Source organism: Camelus ferus, chromosome 25 (genome assembly GCF_009834535.1).
Source record: "Camelus ferus isolate YT-003-E chromosome 25, BCGSAC_Cfer_1.0, whole genome shotgun sequence".
In the NCBI taxonomy this organism is placed as follows: domain Eukaryota; kingdom Metazoa; phylum Chordata; class Mammalia; order Artiodactyla; family Camelidae; genus Camelus; species Camelus ferus.
The window spans coordinates 35,039,553-35,055,980 of NC_045720.1; the positions used below are offsets into that span (position 1 = coordinate 35,039,553).

Sequence of the window (16,428 nt, forward strand, 5' to 3'; positions counted from 1 at the left end):
GTAAGAGAGATTTCTAAGGTGCATAGGGAATGAGTCTTTATTTTTTATTCTCATTTTTTATTAAAGTGTAGTCGATCTACAGTGTTTGTGTACAACAAGCGATTCAGTTATACATATACATACATACATATATATTTTTTCAGTTTCTTTTCCATTATGGCTCATTAAAAGATATAGAACATAATTCCCTGTGCTATATGGTAGGTCCTTGTTTATTTATTTTATATATAGTAATGTATAATCCCAAACTCTAATCTATCCCTTCCCTGCTTCCCGCCTGGCAACCACAGTTTGTTTGTCACAGTTTGCTATGTCTGAGTCTATTTCTGGCTTATAAATAATTTTATTTTTTTAGATTTCACATATAAGCAAGATCATATATTTGTTTTTCTCTGACTTATGGGAATGAATCTTTTAAGGGAGCTAATTATCACCCAATTAATTTTCCTTTTTTTTCCTCTCCACAGCCTCTTGATTTTGAAACAGTACACATCCACAACATTGTGTTCCAAGCAGAAAATCCTGAGCCTCTGGTGCCAGGTGTACAGTACAATGCCAGCTCTGCTGCCACATTCAGGCTAATTGTGACAGATGTGGATGAAGCTCCACAATTTTTGCAGCAAGTATTCCAAGCAAAAGTCAGTGAAAATGTGGCCAGAGACACTAAAGTGGGCAACGTGACTGCCAAGGATCCGGAAGGTCTGGACATAAGGTAGAGGACAGCAGGGCTGGACAGGCCTAGCTGTGCGCTGGGACCACGGCCAGTGGGGAGGAGGAAGGGCTGGGAGGGGCTGAGAAGCTGGCTTCACTCCAGGACTCTTCCCTAAGGGAGGAGCCAGCATCTGAAGCCACGTCCCAGTGCACCTGGTGAACTGGCCGTGGTTCCAGCAGGTGCCAGTGCCCTGGGGGGCATCAGTGAGTACCCAGACTCAATCAAGTAGGAAGCAGGGCAGGTTCCACTCCAGCCCACCTACTGCAGCTCCCAGCTGAGGGCTGGTGAGTTCAGGAGGGGGAGTCCAGAGACTGGGCTGTCCAAAGCCAGGCCCCGTGTCTGGACCAGTGATGGGGGCCAGGGACTGGGAATGGGCCCCAGTCCCGAAGGCAGATTGGAGTTCTAGACAGAAGAATAAGGCAAAATTTGATGGGGCAGACGGGGCCGCCTGGCAGGGCGGAGGGAGTGTTCTCGATGGAGGGCGCATAGATTGCTCGGCGCCGCAAGGAGCAGGTCCAGGGTGACAAGACTCACTCCAGAGCTCACCGCTGGAGTGGCAAGTACGCAGGCTGAGGTAGTTGAACAAATGTAAATCTTTCCATCCTAGAAATTCTCAACCATTTTTTTGGTGCAATAGAACTCACCCAGATTTGCCTGAAAAATGCACAGTGATAATTAGTCTTCCCAAGATAGGCATGCATGTGTAGGTATCCATACCTGTATCTGTATCTATAACCTTTTTTTTTTAATTAAAATTTTTGTTTTGGTGGAGGAGGTAATTAAATTTATCCATTTATTTATTACTTTTGGTGGAGGTACCGGGGATTGAACCCAAAACCTCGTGCATGCTAGGCATGCACTCTACCACTGAGTAATACCCTCCCCCCTGTATCTGTAATCTTTTCAAGATCACATAGTTAATAAGCACATAGCTAGGGCTTGAACCCAGATCCTTTGCTTCTATTGCAGAACACGGGAACTCCTGTCCATGGCATGACAGATATTTCAGCATGACTTAAAACCCACATGTGGTTATGAATGACCAATCCTTTAGGGTCTCTGAACGTTTGATGGGAGTCTTGCCTCCCACTGAGCAATCAGTTAGGCACTTGGAATCGGTCCCAAGACCTTTTTCTGATTGTCTGTCGGAGTAAAGTTCCCACCTGCTGTTTTCCTCCCCAAGCACTTGTCAGCTTCCATAAAGACAAACATGAGAGAGGAAAGAACAGTTGGGTTATACTGTGTGGTTAGTGTAAAGATACATCAGAGTCACAGATTATGATAGGGCACAAAATGTTACTAATTTTACAACCATCTACTGCTTAACAGATGCTTCTGTCTCCCTCATGAGAATGTAATTAAAAAAATCATTAGTCAAAGACAAGTGAATATAAATTTGAGTCTATGAGGGGGGAAAACAAAGGCATTTATATCCAGGACAAGATATAATGGATGTACTATTAAGTTAAAATCAGGCAGATGAGGAAGAAGACTGAGAAGGGGGGTGTCCTGTAAGAGACAAATAAAAAAAGTACTTCATGAATGAGGAATAATCAATAATTCAGATGCTAGTAGTAAGTCAGTTAAGAACTAAGGATGACTCCACAGTTTTTGGCTGGAGCAATTTAATTCTTCTCTTTCTTCCGGCTCCACAAACTTAGAATCTGTTGACACCCAATGGATCTTAATACAATCTATCAGCAAATATTGGAGATTTTTTCATTGAAATATATCCAGAATCTACCTGCTTCTCATCACTTCTGCAGTGGTCCAGGCCACCATTATCATCTCCTCCACCCCACCCTGAGTCCATACACTGCAATCAGAGGGTGGGTCTTTAAAAAGTAAATCAGATCATATGACTCCTCTGCGAACCCTCCAAAGGGTTTCCATTTCACTCAGAAATCCCAAGAACATAGGAATTTTTAATTCATCACCTATACACACAGCCTAACACAGTGCTTGGCATATAGAATATTCTAACACTGGGAAAAAATTAATTTGAACTAACACATAATTTTTCAGTCATTCTCCTGGACATGTAGGTTGTTTTGTCTTTTTATTATAGAACATGTTTTGAATGTATGCATAAAATTCTTTTTTAAACTTCTATTATTGTTTTTTTATTTGGAGAAAATTTCCAGAGGTGGGATTCTTTGATCTGAAAATGTAGACATCTTTATGGCTGTGATGTGTTGTTTCCAAAAGGCTGTAGCAATTGGTTTCCCTGTGGTTCTAGTCTTGTCTGTCTCAGATTCATCCTTTCACACACCTACCAGTGAGTTCCATTGAAAACAGATGAGGTCACCTTCCTGCTTAACACCATTCCCTGGCTGCCCATTGCTTCCCACGATCCAGCTCTTAACGAATCTCTCTGGCTTCATCTGTTGCCATCCACCGTGTCCAGTTTTTGTCCCACCATTGCGGGAATGCCTGACCCCCCCACACCCTTGGCCTCTCTGCTTTAGTTCATGCCATTCCTTCTGCGCAAAGTATCCTCCCTTTTCTTGCTTTAGTTAGCATCTGCTCTTTCAGAAAGGCTTCTCTGGTCCCATAAACGTATCTGGGACTCCACACGGCCCCTTCCACTGTATTCATCGCATTTTATTGAAATTATCTGTCTCCGTGTCTGTCTTCTCCAGTGGCCTAAGAACGCCTTTTGTAACCTCCTCTCTTGGCCCACAGCCTAACGTGGCTAAGCCCCCGGTAGCTGTCTGTTGAATGAGGAATTCACTGTGACCCGAGCAGCCTCTGAATCCGTCCCTTCACACAACATTTCCACCAATGGGTGTTCGGGTTTTCTTAGAGGAGGCGGTTTGCTAATCTGGTCTAAAGATACTTCCAGGTTGTTTTAATTGAAATTCTTTGATTGCCAGAAAAGTTTAACCTTTTTCCATCAGAGTTTGTAACTCTACCTTTTCTGTTAAAATAAATACACCAACCACTTTGTAAGGATGAACGAATCCTCTTTTTGAAGGCAGCTGGTATACAAATAAAACATTAATAATATTAGGTGATGCTCCTTTAAATATGTTGTGAATAATATGCAAGGGAGAGCGCTGATATAATAGCACAGTGGTGCATAAACTGTCTTCACACTTTCACGCACAGTAATGTGAGCTTTCTTTTGCTCTTTTCTCTTTATAAAAAGTTATTCACTGAGAGGCGACAAGAGGGGTTGGCTTAAAATCGACCCTGTCACCGGTGAGATCTTCAGCGTGGCTCCGCTGGACAGGGAAGCTGAAAGTCTGTATCAGGTTCAAGTGGTGGCAACGGAAGTAGGTGAGTCCAAATAAATAAATGAATAAATAAAAGGTAACGTAAATTACTAGAGGATGTATGAATAGAAATGGGAGGGATGGTGAGGGGAGGAAGGCACAGCTACAGAAACAACAAAAAGATCGTGGTTTCCAGGGGTTTGGGGAGAGGGAGGGAGGGAGGAATGAATAGATGGAGCACAAGGGACTTTTAGGGCAATGAAATGATTCTGTGTGATACTGTAGTGGTGGCTGCATGCCATTATGCGTTTGTCAAAGCCCATAGAATGTACAACGACAGGAGTGAACCCTCATGTGAACTGTGGACTTTGGCTGATAATCATGTGTCCATGTTGGTTCATCGATTGTACCAAACATGCCACACTGATGAGGGGTGTTGAGGGTAGGGGAGTATCTATGTGTGGAGGGCTGTGTGCAAACTCTCTGTGTTTTCTGCTCAGTTCTGCTGTGAACCTGAAACTGCTCTAAAAAAATAAAGCCTATTAATTTAAAAAAAAACTATTAGGGGATGTATAAACAGAAATGGGAGGGAAGGTGAGGTGGGTGGGAAACTCCACTGGGTCAAACTGTCAGAATATCGTATAATAGAAGGACGAGAAGGGTACCAAAGTGGAGGCACGTACGTGCTCACGCCTTTCTAGTTTTGTTCACGATGTGAACCCCGTGTCCCTCTGCAGGGCTCTTCCGGGCAGGGCTGCTCTGGGGGCTGACTAGGCTTCTGGGCTGCTCTTCGTTCTGTCATCTCCTGTAGGGGTTACGGCTTCTAGAAGTTCCCGTGTCCCTGCTGAACTACCTCCTTTCCTCCACAGTGGCTGTGGGTCTCTCCTGGGGGCGGAGTCAAACCACTGCCCTGCTGACCCAGACCATCACTTGCTCCTCCAGCCTTAAGTTGCAGTGACTGAGATCTCGTCCTTTTGAAACAGAAAATGTCTGATGCAATGTTGTCAACATTACACGCGCCTGAATCACCCAGGAGCTTGTTCAGTGCAGATCTGGGGAGTTCACCCTGCACATTCTGATTCAGTAGATTTGGGGGGCCCTGGGTATCTGTTTTGATGAAGTAGGGTGAACTTTTGAAAGGAAGGACTTATTGTATAGATAAGCCAAGGATGTTGGACCCGCCCCTATATAATCTCTAAAAATAAACTCAGGAATATTGTGCTGGAATAAGGCTTGAGATGAAAACATTGAGTTTCTTTGCATTTAAATAGAACTTTCTAACTTACAACCAGGATTCTGTTGATCCTATGCTGGTCAGAGCCTCTAGTGTGACAGTAAATCTATCTGCCTCGCTGACCAAAAAGTGAGAACTGAACAAATTATGACTAAATACAGTTTAGACAAAAAAAAGAGAAAACTTTCAAAATGTGAATCCCAGGGTTGGGAACTGGACATTCCAATGGGTGGGAATCACAAAAAATGGTCTCTGTGTATGAAAAGATGAAGACAGACAGGGGTTGGGGGTGGGTATAGCCCAGTGGTAGAGTGCCTGCTTGGCATGCACGAGGTCCTGGGTTCATTCCCTAGTGCCTCCGTTAAAGGGGGAAAAAAAAGATGAAGAAAAACAAAAGCACTGCAGTCAAGTTAAAGCCATGAGGGTAGAAATGCCGGCATGTTGTGTCGAATTCGGAGCAGCCGTGTGTGAGCGGATGGGGCGGGTCAGGCACCAGCTCTCTCCATTGCTTTTAGTTAAGTACCTTCCACTGTCACACTCTGTACATTCCACTCACTCTTGATTTAGAAGCTCCCGATTGAATCAGCAGGAAGTTTCTGGCTGAGCCTTTGTGCTGTGCGTTCCGTGACAACGTGCCATGGGGTCAGCGCTGTGCTTTGGATGTGTCGTAATAGCCTCTCACATTTTAGCAGTTTTGTCAGTCAAAACCAGGGTTCAAGACCCTACTCTGTTTGCAGCTGCTGGCCCTGAAAGGATGCACGTAGACGAAATGACTTCTAGAGCACATGGGCGCTTCCTCCCCCTTTGATTAAGTGTAGCCAGAGACATAGAAGACATTGGACAAGAAAAGCAGGCAAATAGGCTTTATTGGAGCTGACGCAGGTCAGAGTCAGAAATTGTAGAAGCAGCGTCTGTGATGACATCAGGGCGGATGAGAGCAGTCGGTGTTCACGTTGTGCTGACAGCCCCGTTCTAAGCACTTGCCTTTCCTACATCCGTGTGGGGCTGGTACTCTTACTGACCATATTTGTTGGAGAAACCAAGGCACTGAGAAGTTAAGTTGCACAGCTAAGAGTCCTAATTTTTCACCACTACACCACAGCAAATAATGTTTGTGCTTTTCTTCACCATTTTCTAAGAATGCTACTCATCGCGTCTTCATAAAGCCACATGTTTTACAGCTGAAAAAATGAGGCTTAGAAAACTTAACGAACATGCGTAAGTCAGTGTTGAGGAGCAGTTTAAAGGTGTGGACTTGAGAGTCAGACCTCCTGGGTCGGAAGCCTCTCTTACTGTGTGACCTTGGGCAAGTCATACAACTTCTCTGAGCCTCAGTCTTCTCACCTGTCAATATACATCAGAGTTATTTTGAAGTGATGTATGTAACATATTAGCCCATTATTCTTAGTGATTATCATTATCAAGACTTTTAAACCAGAAAACGAAACTAGATCTGAATTGTAGTTTTTTTTTTTTTTTAAAGAAAAGGAAATATCCTTTTTTATTAAGAGGAGAATGAGAGAGCTGATACCATGTTTCAATGACTCAATTCCTCAGGTGGATCCTCCTTGAGCTCCACCGCACAGTTCCACCTGACGCTGATGGATGTGAACGACAGCCCCCCGCGGCTGGTCAAGGAGTACACAGGCTTGTTCTTCTGCCATCCCCCCAAAGCGCCCGGGAGTCTCATTTTTGAGGTCACAGATGATGATCAGCAGTCATTTCTGGGTCCACGCTTTAGATTTGCCCTTGGCAGTGAAAGCTTACAAAGCGACTGGGAAGTTTCCGGAATCAATGGTGAGTTGTCAAAAATACATCAAGAAAAACACTGATGGGTGATGAAATGGGTTTTTATCTGCCTTGGTGTGCGGGCAGCCCTCAGCACAGCGCTTTCTTCCATGCTCCAGGAAGGAAGTTCATGCTGCGGAAACTTGCACAGGGAAGCTCTCAAAAGGGCTGAGAGCCCCGGGGTTTGGAAGAGGGAAAGATTGTCAACACACAGCAAGCATCCCACCTTAGTGCAGATGAAGAGTTGGATAATCAGAGCAGCATTTGCAAAATTTCCAATGGCAGCTGAGAAACAGGTTTCATGATGATTTTTAAAAACAGCTTTATTGAAATATAATTGACATACGGTTAACAGCACATATTTAAAGCGGACAATTTCATAAAAATTGATATATGTACACACCACTGGCGCCATCAGCACAATCAGGAACATCCCACCACCCTCTAAGGTGTATCCATGTGCTGTTACAGGCCTTAATTTTTCACCCCACCCCCAAGGAACCCCTGATCTGCTTCCTGTCACTATAGATTAATATGCATTTTCAGGAATTTTATCTAAATAATATAATGCAGTGTGTACTCTTTTTTGTCTGGCTCATTTCACTTAGTATACTAATTTGGGGATTTCACCATGTTTTTGCCTACATTAACACTTCACTCCTTTTTATTGTAGAGTGGAATTCCGTTGTATGGCTATCTCACGATTTGTTATCCATTCACTTATTGAGTATTACTCAGGGTGCTTCCAGTTTTTGCTATTTCAATTAAACCTTCTGTGCACATTTGTGAACAAGGGCCTTGTAGGAGCGTATGCTTTCATTTTTCTTGGTTAAATACCTAGAAGTGTAATGGCTGGTCATACGGTAGCCGTACAGTCAAAAATTTTTTTTCATTTTTCATTTTATTAGAATTGTTACAGTTTGACTGCACATATGCAATATATTGCATGTAAATACATATACACAATAGACTGCCATATTTTTAAAGTTTACATATATGTACTGTTCATTGTTTCTAAGAACGTTTAGAGCTTTAGCTTTTTGAACTTGCCTAGTTATCAAAGGAATAAAGCCAACCACAAAATAAGAATTAATTCAAAAAGATACATACACCCTGCTATTAACAGCAACATTACTTATAACTGCCAAGATATGGAAGCATCCTAAGTGCACATCAATAGATGAGTGGATAAAGCAGATGCGGCTTATATATGTAATGGAATACAACTCACCCTTAAGAAGGATATTTTGCCATTTGTGGCCCTTCATTCACTTTTTTTTTTCACTTCAAAAGCCAGAATTTTATAACTAGCATAAACATTTCCATTACATCAAAAACAACAAAATACCTAGAAATAGACTTAACCAAGGAGATTACCTTGTATGGTCAAATTTTTAAGAAAATGTCAAATGGCTTCCCAAGCACCTGTAACAGTCTACATTCCCTCCAGTGAATGAGGGTTCTGGTTACTCAGCATCTTCCCAGGGCTCGCTGTGCTCAGTCTTCGCAGTTTTAGCCACTGTAGTGGGAGGGAAGTATTTCATTATGGTTTAATTTATATTTCTCTAATGACAAATGATGTTGAACATTTTTTCATGTGCTTATTTGCCATCCATGTATCTTCACGGGTGAACTGTCTGGTCAAATATTGTGCCCATTTAAAAAGTTTGGCTGTTTGGCTTCTGTGTTGAGTCATAAGCATCCTTTATACAGTCTAGACACAAGTTCTTTGTCAGATTCATGTTTACAAATATTTTCTCCCAGGCCAGTGGCTTACTTCTTCATTTTGTAACAGTGTCTTTTGAAGAGTCAATTAACATTTTTTGATGACATCTGATTTATTGATTTTTTATTCTTCTATAATCTCTGACTTTTGTGTGTATTAAGACATTTTTGCAAAATCCAAGGTCACTAAAATTTTCTTATTTTTTCCCCAGAGGTTATATAGCTTTAGCTTTTATATTTAGCTCTATGAACCATTTCAAGTTAATTTTTTGTACATGCACGGTAAAGGTCAGGGTTCATTGGTTTTAGTGTGGCTATCTAGTTGTTTAAACACTATTTATTGAAAATATCCTTTTCACATTGAATTATCTTGGCAGCTTTGTCAAAAATCAAGTCACCACACATATTTGGATCTATTACTGGACTTTCTTTTCTTTTTTACTTTTTATTTATTTCTTTTCTTTTTTATTTTTTGAGGGGGAGGTAATTAGACATTTATTTATTTATTAAATGAAAGCACTGGGGATTGAACCCAGGACCTTGTGCATGCTAAGCATGTGCTCTACCACTGAGCCATACCTTTCCCCTCTCTGGATTTTCTTTTTTGTCTCACTGATCTCTTTGTCATTGTAGCAGTACTACAGTGTTTTGATCACTGCAGCTCTACAATATGACTTGAAGTCAGGTAGTGTAAATTTCCCCACTTTGTTCTTTTTCAAGATTCTTCAATCTATTCTAGGTCTTTTGCATTTCTATATAACTTATAGAATTAAACTTGTCCATTTCTACCCAAAAAGCTTATGCAGATTATGATTGAGATTGTGTGACTCTATAGCTGAATTTGGGGGAGAACTGACATCTTAGTAAAATTGAGTTTTCTAACCCATGAATATGACATATGTCTCCACTTATTTAGGTTTTCCTTAATTTCTCTGAGCAATGTGTTTTAGTTCTTGTAGAATTTCCCCTAAGCATTTCATTTTTAGGCTACTTTAAATATTTAAAATTTTTAATTTTGAAGTAATTGCAGGCTATAGAACTGTAATTGATGATTTTTGTGTGTTGATCTTGTATCCTGTAACTTTGGTGACCTCATAAGTTCTCTCTCCCTTTCTAACGTATTCATAGCTTTTCTACATAGACAATTATGTTTGTTGTTTGTGAATAATAACAGTTTTATTTCCTTTCCAATCTGGATGGCTTTTATATCTTTAGCTTGCTTTATTACTGACTAAAACCTTCGGGATAATGTTGAATAAAGGTAGTGAGAGCAGAAACACCTTAGCTTGTTCCTGATCTTAGAGAGAAGGCAGTTAAGTCTTTCACCATTAAGTATAAATTAGCTGCAGGTTTTTTGTAGACACCTTTTAACAGACTGAGGATTTATCTTCTATCCCTAACTTGCTGGGAGGCTTTTTTGTTTTTTAAGTTAGGAAGTGATGCTAAAATTTTCAAGTGCTTTTTCTGCATCTGTTGAGAGATGATTGTATGATTGATTGGGGTTTTTTGGTTGTTTTGTTTTGTCTGTTAATTGGTGAAGTATGCATCTATTAACTTTTAGATCTTAAAATCAGTCTTCTCTTTCTGGGATAAAGCCTACTTTGTGGTGAAATATTAGCATTTTTATGTATGGTTGGATTTGATTTGCTAAAATTTTAAGAATATTACTATCTATATTCATAAGGGATATTGCTCTGTATTTTTCTTTTCTCATCTTTGTCTGATTTTGGTATCAGAGTAGTTCTGGCCTCCTAGAATGAGTTTAGGAAGTGTTGTTTTTTATTTCTTCCTTAAATTTTGATAGAATTCACCAGTGAAGCCATCTGAGCCAAAGTTTTCTTTGCAGGAAGCCCTAACTACAAATGCAGTTGTTTTAACAGATACACGGCTATTCAAGTTACAGATTTCTTTTTGACTGAGTTTGTTAGTTTTGTCTTTCAAATAATTTGTCTACTTCATTTGATTTGTCTAAGTTACTGGCACAAAATTATTTGTAATATTATTTTATTATTCTCTCAATATCTGCAGAATATGTAGTGATATCACCTCAAATTTTGCCTCTTTTTTAAATTGTTGTTCTGATCAATCTGGCTAGAGGTTATTAATTTTACTGATATATTCTCAAAGAACCAGCTTTTGGTTCCATTCATTTTTCTCTACTTTTTTTTTTGTTTGTTTTGTATTTTATTGCTTGGGTCTTTATTATTTCCTTTTTCTTCCTATGTTGTACCTAATTTGTTCTTCTTGTTTTATTTTTGTTAAGGTAGGAGCTGAGGCAATTGAGAACTTTTCCTTTGTTAGCATAGGCATTTGGTGCTATAAATTTGTCTTCATTCAGTTCTATGAGTGATTTAGAAATGTGCTATGGGGGTTTCCCACATCTTCCTGGTTACCAATTTCTAATTTAATTCCATACTGACCAGAATACATTTGACTGGAATCCTGTTAAATATATTGAGACTCTTTTCTTTCAGTACGTTAAAGATCTCTCTCCACTGTGTTCTGGATTGTATTGTTTCTTCTTTGTTCCCTTGAATGTAATGTGCCTTTTTTTCTCTGGATGACTTTAAGATTTTCTTTTTCACCAGCTTTAAGCAATTTGATTATGTACCTTGGTGTAGTTTTGTTCTTTTTTCTTCTTGAGATTTGCCAGTCTTCCTAGATCTGAGGATTTAGAGTTTTCATCAAATCTGGAAAAAAATTAGCAATTATTATTTTAACTTTCTTTTTCTCTTTCTAATTCTCTGTGTTTGAGGGAACTTTATGAAATCAACTGTATTTAATTTTTTTTATTGAAGTATAGTCAGCTACAATGTGTCAATTTCTGGTGTACAGTGTGATGTTTCAATCATACCTGTAATTGTTTTCATATTCTTTTTCATTATAAATTACTATGTTGAATATAGTTCCCTGTGCTATGCAGAAGAAATTTGTTTTTTATCTATTTTTATGTAGTAGTTGATATTTGCAAATATAAAACTCCCAATTTACCCTTCCCACCCAATTTCTCCCTGGAAACATAAGTTTGTTTATTACGTTTGTGAGTCTGTTTCTGTTTTGTAGATAAGTTCATTAGTGTCTTTTTTTTCTGTCTCTCTCTCTCTTTTTTTTTTAGATTCCACATATGAGTGGTGTCGTATGGTATTTTTCTTTCTCTTTCTGGCTTACTTCACTTAGAGTAATGATCTCCAGATCCATCCATGTTGCTGCAACTGGCATTAGTTTATTCTTTTTTATGGCTGAGTAGTATTCCATTGTATAAATATACCACAACTTCTTTATCTTGTATTTCGTATTAATTTTTACAGAGAATTCATGAATTGAGAACTTGAAGGATGCTTTAGCATCCTTTTTGACCTTATGGAGGTACTTTTGGAGTGGTGTTATTCTGGGTAGTTTAACTCATATCTAACCATTTTCCAGTCAACTTTAGTATATAATGCAGAGATGAGCTTTATCCCTGCTCATCCAGGGGTCTGCAGTTGTGTTTTCTTGTCATTCACTTCCCCCTGTTCTGGCAGGAACTCATGCCCGCCTCTCCACCAAGCACACGAACTTTGAGGAAAGAGTTTACTACATCCCAATCCGCATCAGTGATAGTGGTCGGCCGCCCTTGGAAGGGACTGTGTCTTTACCAGGTAGGCATTTTGGTGCAGGCAACTTAGGATCATGTCTGTCAGTATGAGTAGTTTGCGAGAATTCTTGTCTTTGATATGAAATTCTGCACCTGTTGACTTGAAAATTTATTTTACCAAATGTTGTTCTGTTTTTCAGTGACTTTCTGCAAATGTGTGGAAGAAACATGTTTCAAGCCAGCAGGTCACCTGCCTGGGATACCCACTGTGGGCCTGGCAGTTGGCATACTTCTTACTACCTTTTTGGTCATCGGTGAGTATAAATTCTCAGATTTAAGGATTTCTGTCTTGGGTCTCAGACGCATGAGCTCAAGGTCTGTCTTCCCCGGCTGGGCTGGCGGCTGCTCAGATGGCAACGCAGGCAGGAGTTAAGAATGCAGCTCAGCAGTAAACTGTGTCACACCTTCCTGGCTGGGAGACACTGCTTTAGTACCACACTCGACCTATGACTGCCTTGTTGTTTAGTTTGGGAAATACAATAAAAGAGGCTTTAAAGCATAAATTGTTTTACTTTATGCTTAGTTACCAAGCTTTCCGGCTGAAGGAGAAGGACATGCAGTGGCTGTGCCTCTGCTGTGCGCCTGACGGGGCCACAGGGGTGGACCTGCCCAGATCCGACACTCACAGAGCTTGCGGTCCGGTGGCCGTCGCAGGGATAGGCAGGAGCTGGCCTTCGGGGGGGCGTGCCGGGGTGCCTGGGAAGCTGCACAACTTTCCTGTGTTTTCCACAGCTTATGACTGTGGACCCTGATTCTTTATTAACTCAGAATAACTCCACTGTATCACAGGCCCCACTCTGCCTTGGCCCCTGGCCTGGCTTGACAGCAGACTTCCCTGTCTGCTCTTCCGTGAACAGCTCAGAGCCTACGATAGTCATTACCCTCTTTTGACTGGTGTCCTCGCCACAAGTTAAGTATGAGGAGTAGATACTTCATCAATTTCTGCGCACCTGGGTGAAGAGGTCGGCACTGTTTCACAGCCTTTCTCTTTTAAGAGGAAGGACTGGGATTATTCTAAGTATTCTTAACTGTTCTCTTGACATCTGGGCTTTTCTGCAGCCATCCAGTCTACCACATTGGGCTCTGATTCTCAGCTCTAAAAGGGATCTCATTTCCTTAGACCCTCCTGTCCGAATTCATTATTATGACATAGAAGGGCCTGTGACATGACCATTGCCCATCCTAACATGTGCGTGGTGAGCATCACTTCTCCCCGAGGACCACAGCGTGGTGCACACCTTTCATACTCATTGAGCTGACCCTGGGGGTCTACTCACTCGCCAAGCTCCCCTCCACCTCTGTGCCTTTCCTTACTCTTTGTCCTCCCATCTTGAAAGGATTTTTGAGTTTATATGCCAAATAGCAGATTTCCAACATGACTATTTAATCTCATAATTTTACTCCAGGCTAAAGATTGGATGAGTTATGTGATCTCAAAATAGAAGTAATAGGATCTTACAGTTTTATGTCCTGACTTTTTTCAATAACATTGGGATTATTGCAAGATTCTTAATGGGCCTCTGAGCATCCAGTCTTTCCTGCCATGATTCCTCCTGTAAACTTACTGCCAGGTTAATTTCCTTACAACAACTTCCTTTTCCATATAGGTCTCTGATTTATAGTTCACACATTCAGTGCTAAACTGCATAATGTAATTTTGTAGGAGGTCAGAGATGGGAGAAACCAGAGAAGGTAGGTAGTCTGCCTGAGCTGGAGCCAGGAGGAAGGTGCCAAAGAAAGTAAGATGCTTGGTGTGGACGCATGAAAGTAGGCTTTAGGTTGGTGAACAGGTCCGAGGACAGGCTTCTGGTTGTTCTCGTTGGGCTGTTTCCTCTAGGGAAGGGGAGGCCTGGAATCAGCATTGACCGAGTGTGTCCGCAGTTCAGGAGCTCAGCCAGGAGCCTGTGCATTTAGTCTTCGGAGCAGCACAGGCATTGGATGCTAAATTCCTTGACAGAGACCCAGCCATGGTGCCCAGCTTAGATAGGACCTGGGGCTTGATACACACTTACTGACAAGAAATGTGATAAGTTACTTATTCAAGAAAGCCCATGCCTAGAGTCCCTTATTCACCAGGACAACGAAACTTTGTTGAGCCACAAACAAAAATGAAATTATATGAGTCATTTTTTCCACCCAGGGTGCCACTTTATAAATGAATGTAACAGTACGTACTATTTTCAGATTCCATCTATTTGACTCTGAGTTTTCTCTTTTAGGTATAATTTTAGCAGTTGTGTTTATCCGGATGAAGAGGAATAAAGGCCAGAATAATGCTGGAAGTGCTCGGGCATCTGAAGTCAAACCTCTGAGAAGCTGAATGTGAAAAGGAATATTTGAGTTTATGCATAAAGTGCTATTTCAGTAACACAACCATTTAATGCCATAATTTTACATTTTGTCCAACATGTGCACTCTAATTTTTTACAGATATGCCCTCCTGCCCTTTAATATTTTATTACCGTTAGATAGTTCATATGCTGTAGACAGGAGAGACATTTTCCATTTCCTCATAACACTTCCCCCCTCTGCAAAAGCCTTAATGATTTATCCCAAAACAAAAATGTGTGTGTGTTTTCCCTCTTACGGAAAGGCGGGCTGATGAAATTCTCTGTTCATTTTTGGTTCCTCAAGGAGGTTTATCAGTCATCCACCAGAGAACTTCCTGGATTCCATTTGTGGTTTTTCTGATTCCATCTTATGTCTCCTTCCTCCCCATCTCCTTTGGCATTTCACTGATTTTAACATTTGTGGGAGAAAAGAACAAAGTGCAGGCTTAGGGAAAAATGAAAGCACAGACGTCCCTTAATTTGAACAGAAGCTCTTGGGTGTTCCCAGCCGTCCTTAGCCCTGCGTGGCTTACGGTGCCTTCCGTTGGAGGAGCTGCCACTTGGGAAGAGCGCGCGCCCAGCCCGGGCCGCGCGGGGGCCTGCCTCACGCAGCCCGGCGCAGAGAGCAGCCGCGGGCCACGGCCGCTCACCGCCTGCACGCCCACCCGCTGCGCTCGTGGGCCTTCTGGGTACGCTGACCACGCGGTGGTCCCTGCATATCTAATGTGGAGGGAAATAAAGAGGCATGAAAGAAGGAGTGAAGGAAATCAAGAATAAACACTGACTGTGATTTTGTTTCTTGGATCTTTTGTTTCTTTGGCCCTGCTTCCTGGTTCTGTGCGTGTGCTGCGGGAAGGACTAGGTAACAGTGGTTGCCTATCGTTTACCAAAATTGCCTCCGGAGTAGAATTAACCCATAAAGAGGGGGCACATTGAAATACAGCTTCACAGCTCTTGTGACTGTGGATTGGGACGTTTGAGGCAGATACATTAAGAATGTATACATTAAAAAAAAAGTATACATTTTAAGGGAGGACGGTATAGCTCAGTGGTGGAGCGCGTGGTTACCATCTACCACATCCTGAGCTCAATCCCCAGTACCTCCATTAAAAAAACAAATAACCCTAATTACTCCCCTCCCCCCCGAAAAAAAACACAACCAACCAAACAACCAAAGAATTTATATATTTTAAATAAGAAAATGTGGGAGACTTGGAAGCATTTCTAGGCCCTGGAGCTGTGGTCTGGCTCCTGATTTGAGCCTTGAAAGTATTCAACATTACACAGCTGCTCAGAATTTTCAAGAATTTCTGGGGAAAAAACCTCGTATCTGAAAAAGTGTTCCTACAGTGACGGCTAAAGCAGGCCTTGGAGTTCTGTTTTTCATAAATAACCCTCTTTGTGGGCTTCTATTATATCTTTTAAAGGCATAAAAGTAAAACAAGAGGAAGTATCTAAACTCTATTTTCAAGACCTCAGTACTACGGTCTTGTGTTAGGTTATCCTGTGCTTCAGGGTCTATGGAGCTCTTTTACCTGCTTTTTCCACATGAGGCTCACTGGAAGTCTTGTGGGTGAGGCGCCCTCTCATCTCACCGTACATTGAAAGACAAAACAAAGGAAAACAAAAATCCAAGAGCACCAAAAGCAAATTTACTGCACAAATTACACACTCCAACCCAAGGAACAGTCTGACTTTCTGAACAGCTTCTATAGTTACTTCATCTGTGTGTTTTTGACTAAGAGTGACTGTGACAGGACATTTAGATCACTTAAAATTGCAGCATC

The 16,428-nt window shown here is 41.3% G+C and overlaps 1 protein-coding gene across 3 annotated transcripts in view; it reads left to right on the plus strand.

Annotated features, from left to right (window-relative positions):
- Positions 1–15,551, plus strand: part of CDH17 (cadherin 17) — a 92,107-nt gene extending 76,556 nt beyond the window's left edge. For 2 of the 3 annotated variants that reach the window (XM_006191988.3, XM_032467778.1), the window contains exons 13-18: positions 468–712; positions 3,864–3,994; positions 6,722–6,961; positions 12,199–12,315; positions 12,452–12,565; positions 14,531–15,551. In XM_006191988.3, the coding sequence (XP_006192050.1) occupies positions 468–712; positions 3,864–3,994; positions 6,722–6,961; positions 12,199–12,315; positions 12,452–12,565; positions 14,531–14,631 (948 nt within the window). In that variant the 3' untranslated portion in view covers positions 14,632–15,551. The remainder of the gene's footprint in view (positions 1–467; positions 713–3,863; positions 3,995–6,721; positions 6,962–12,198; positions 12,316–12,451; positions 12,566–14,530) is intronic. The other variant, XM_032467777.1, reaches the window with a different exon arrangement.
- Positions 15,552–16,428: the final 877 nt, after the last annotated feature.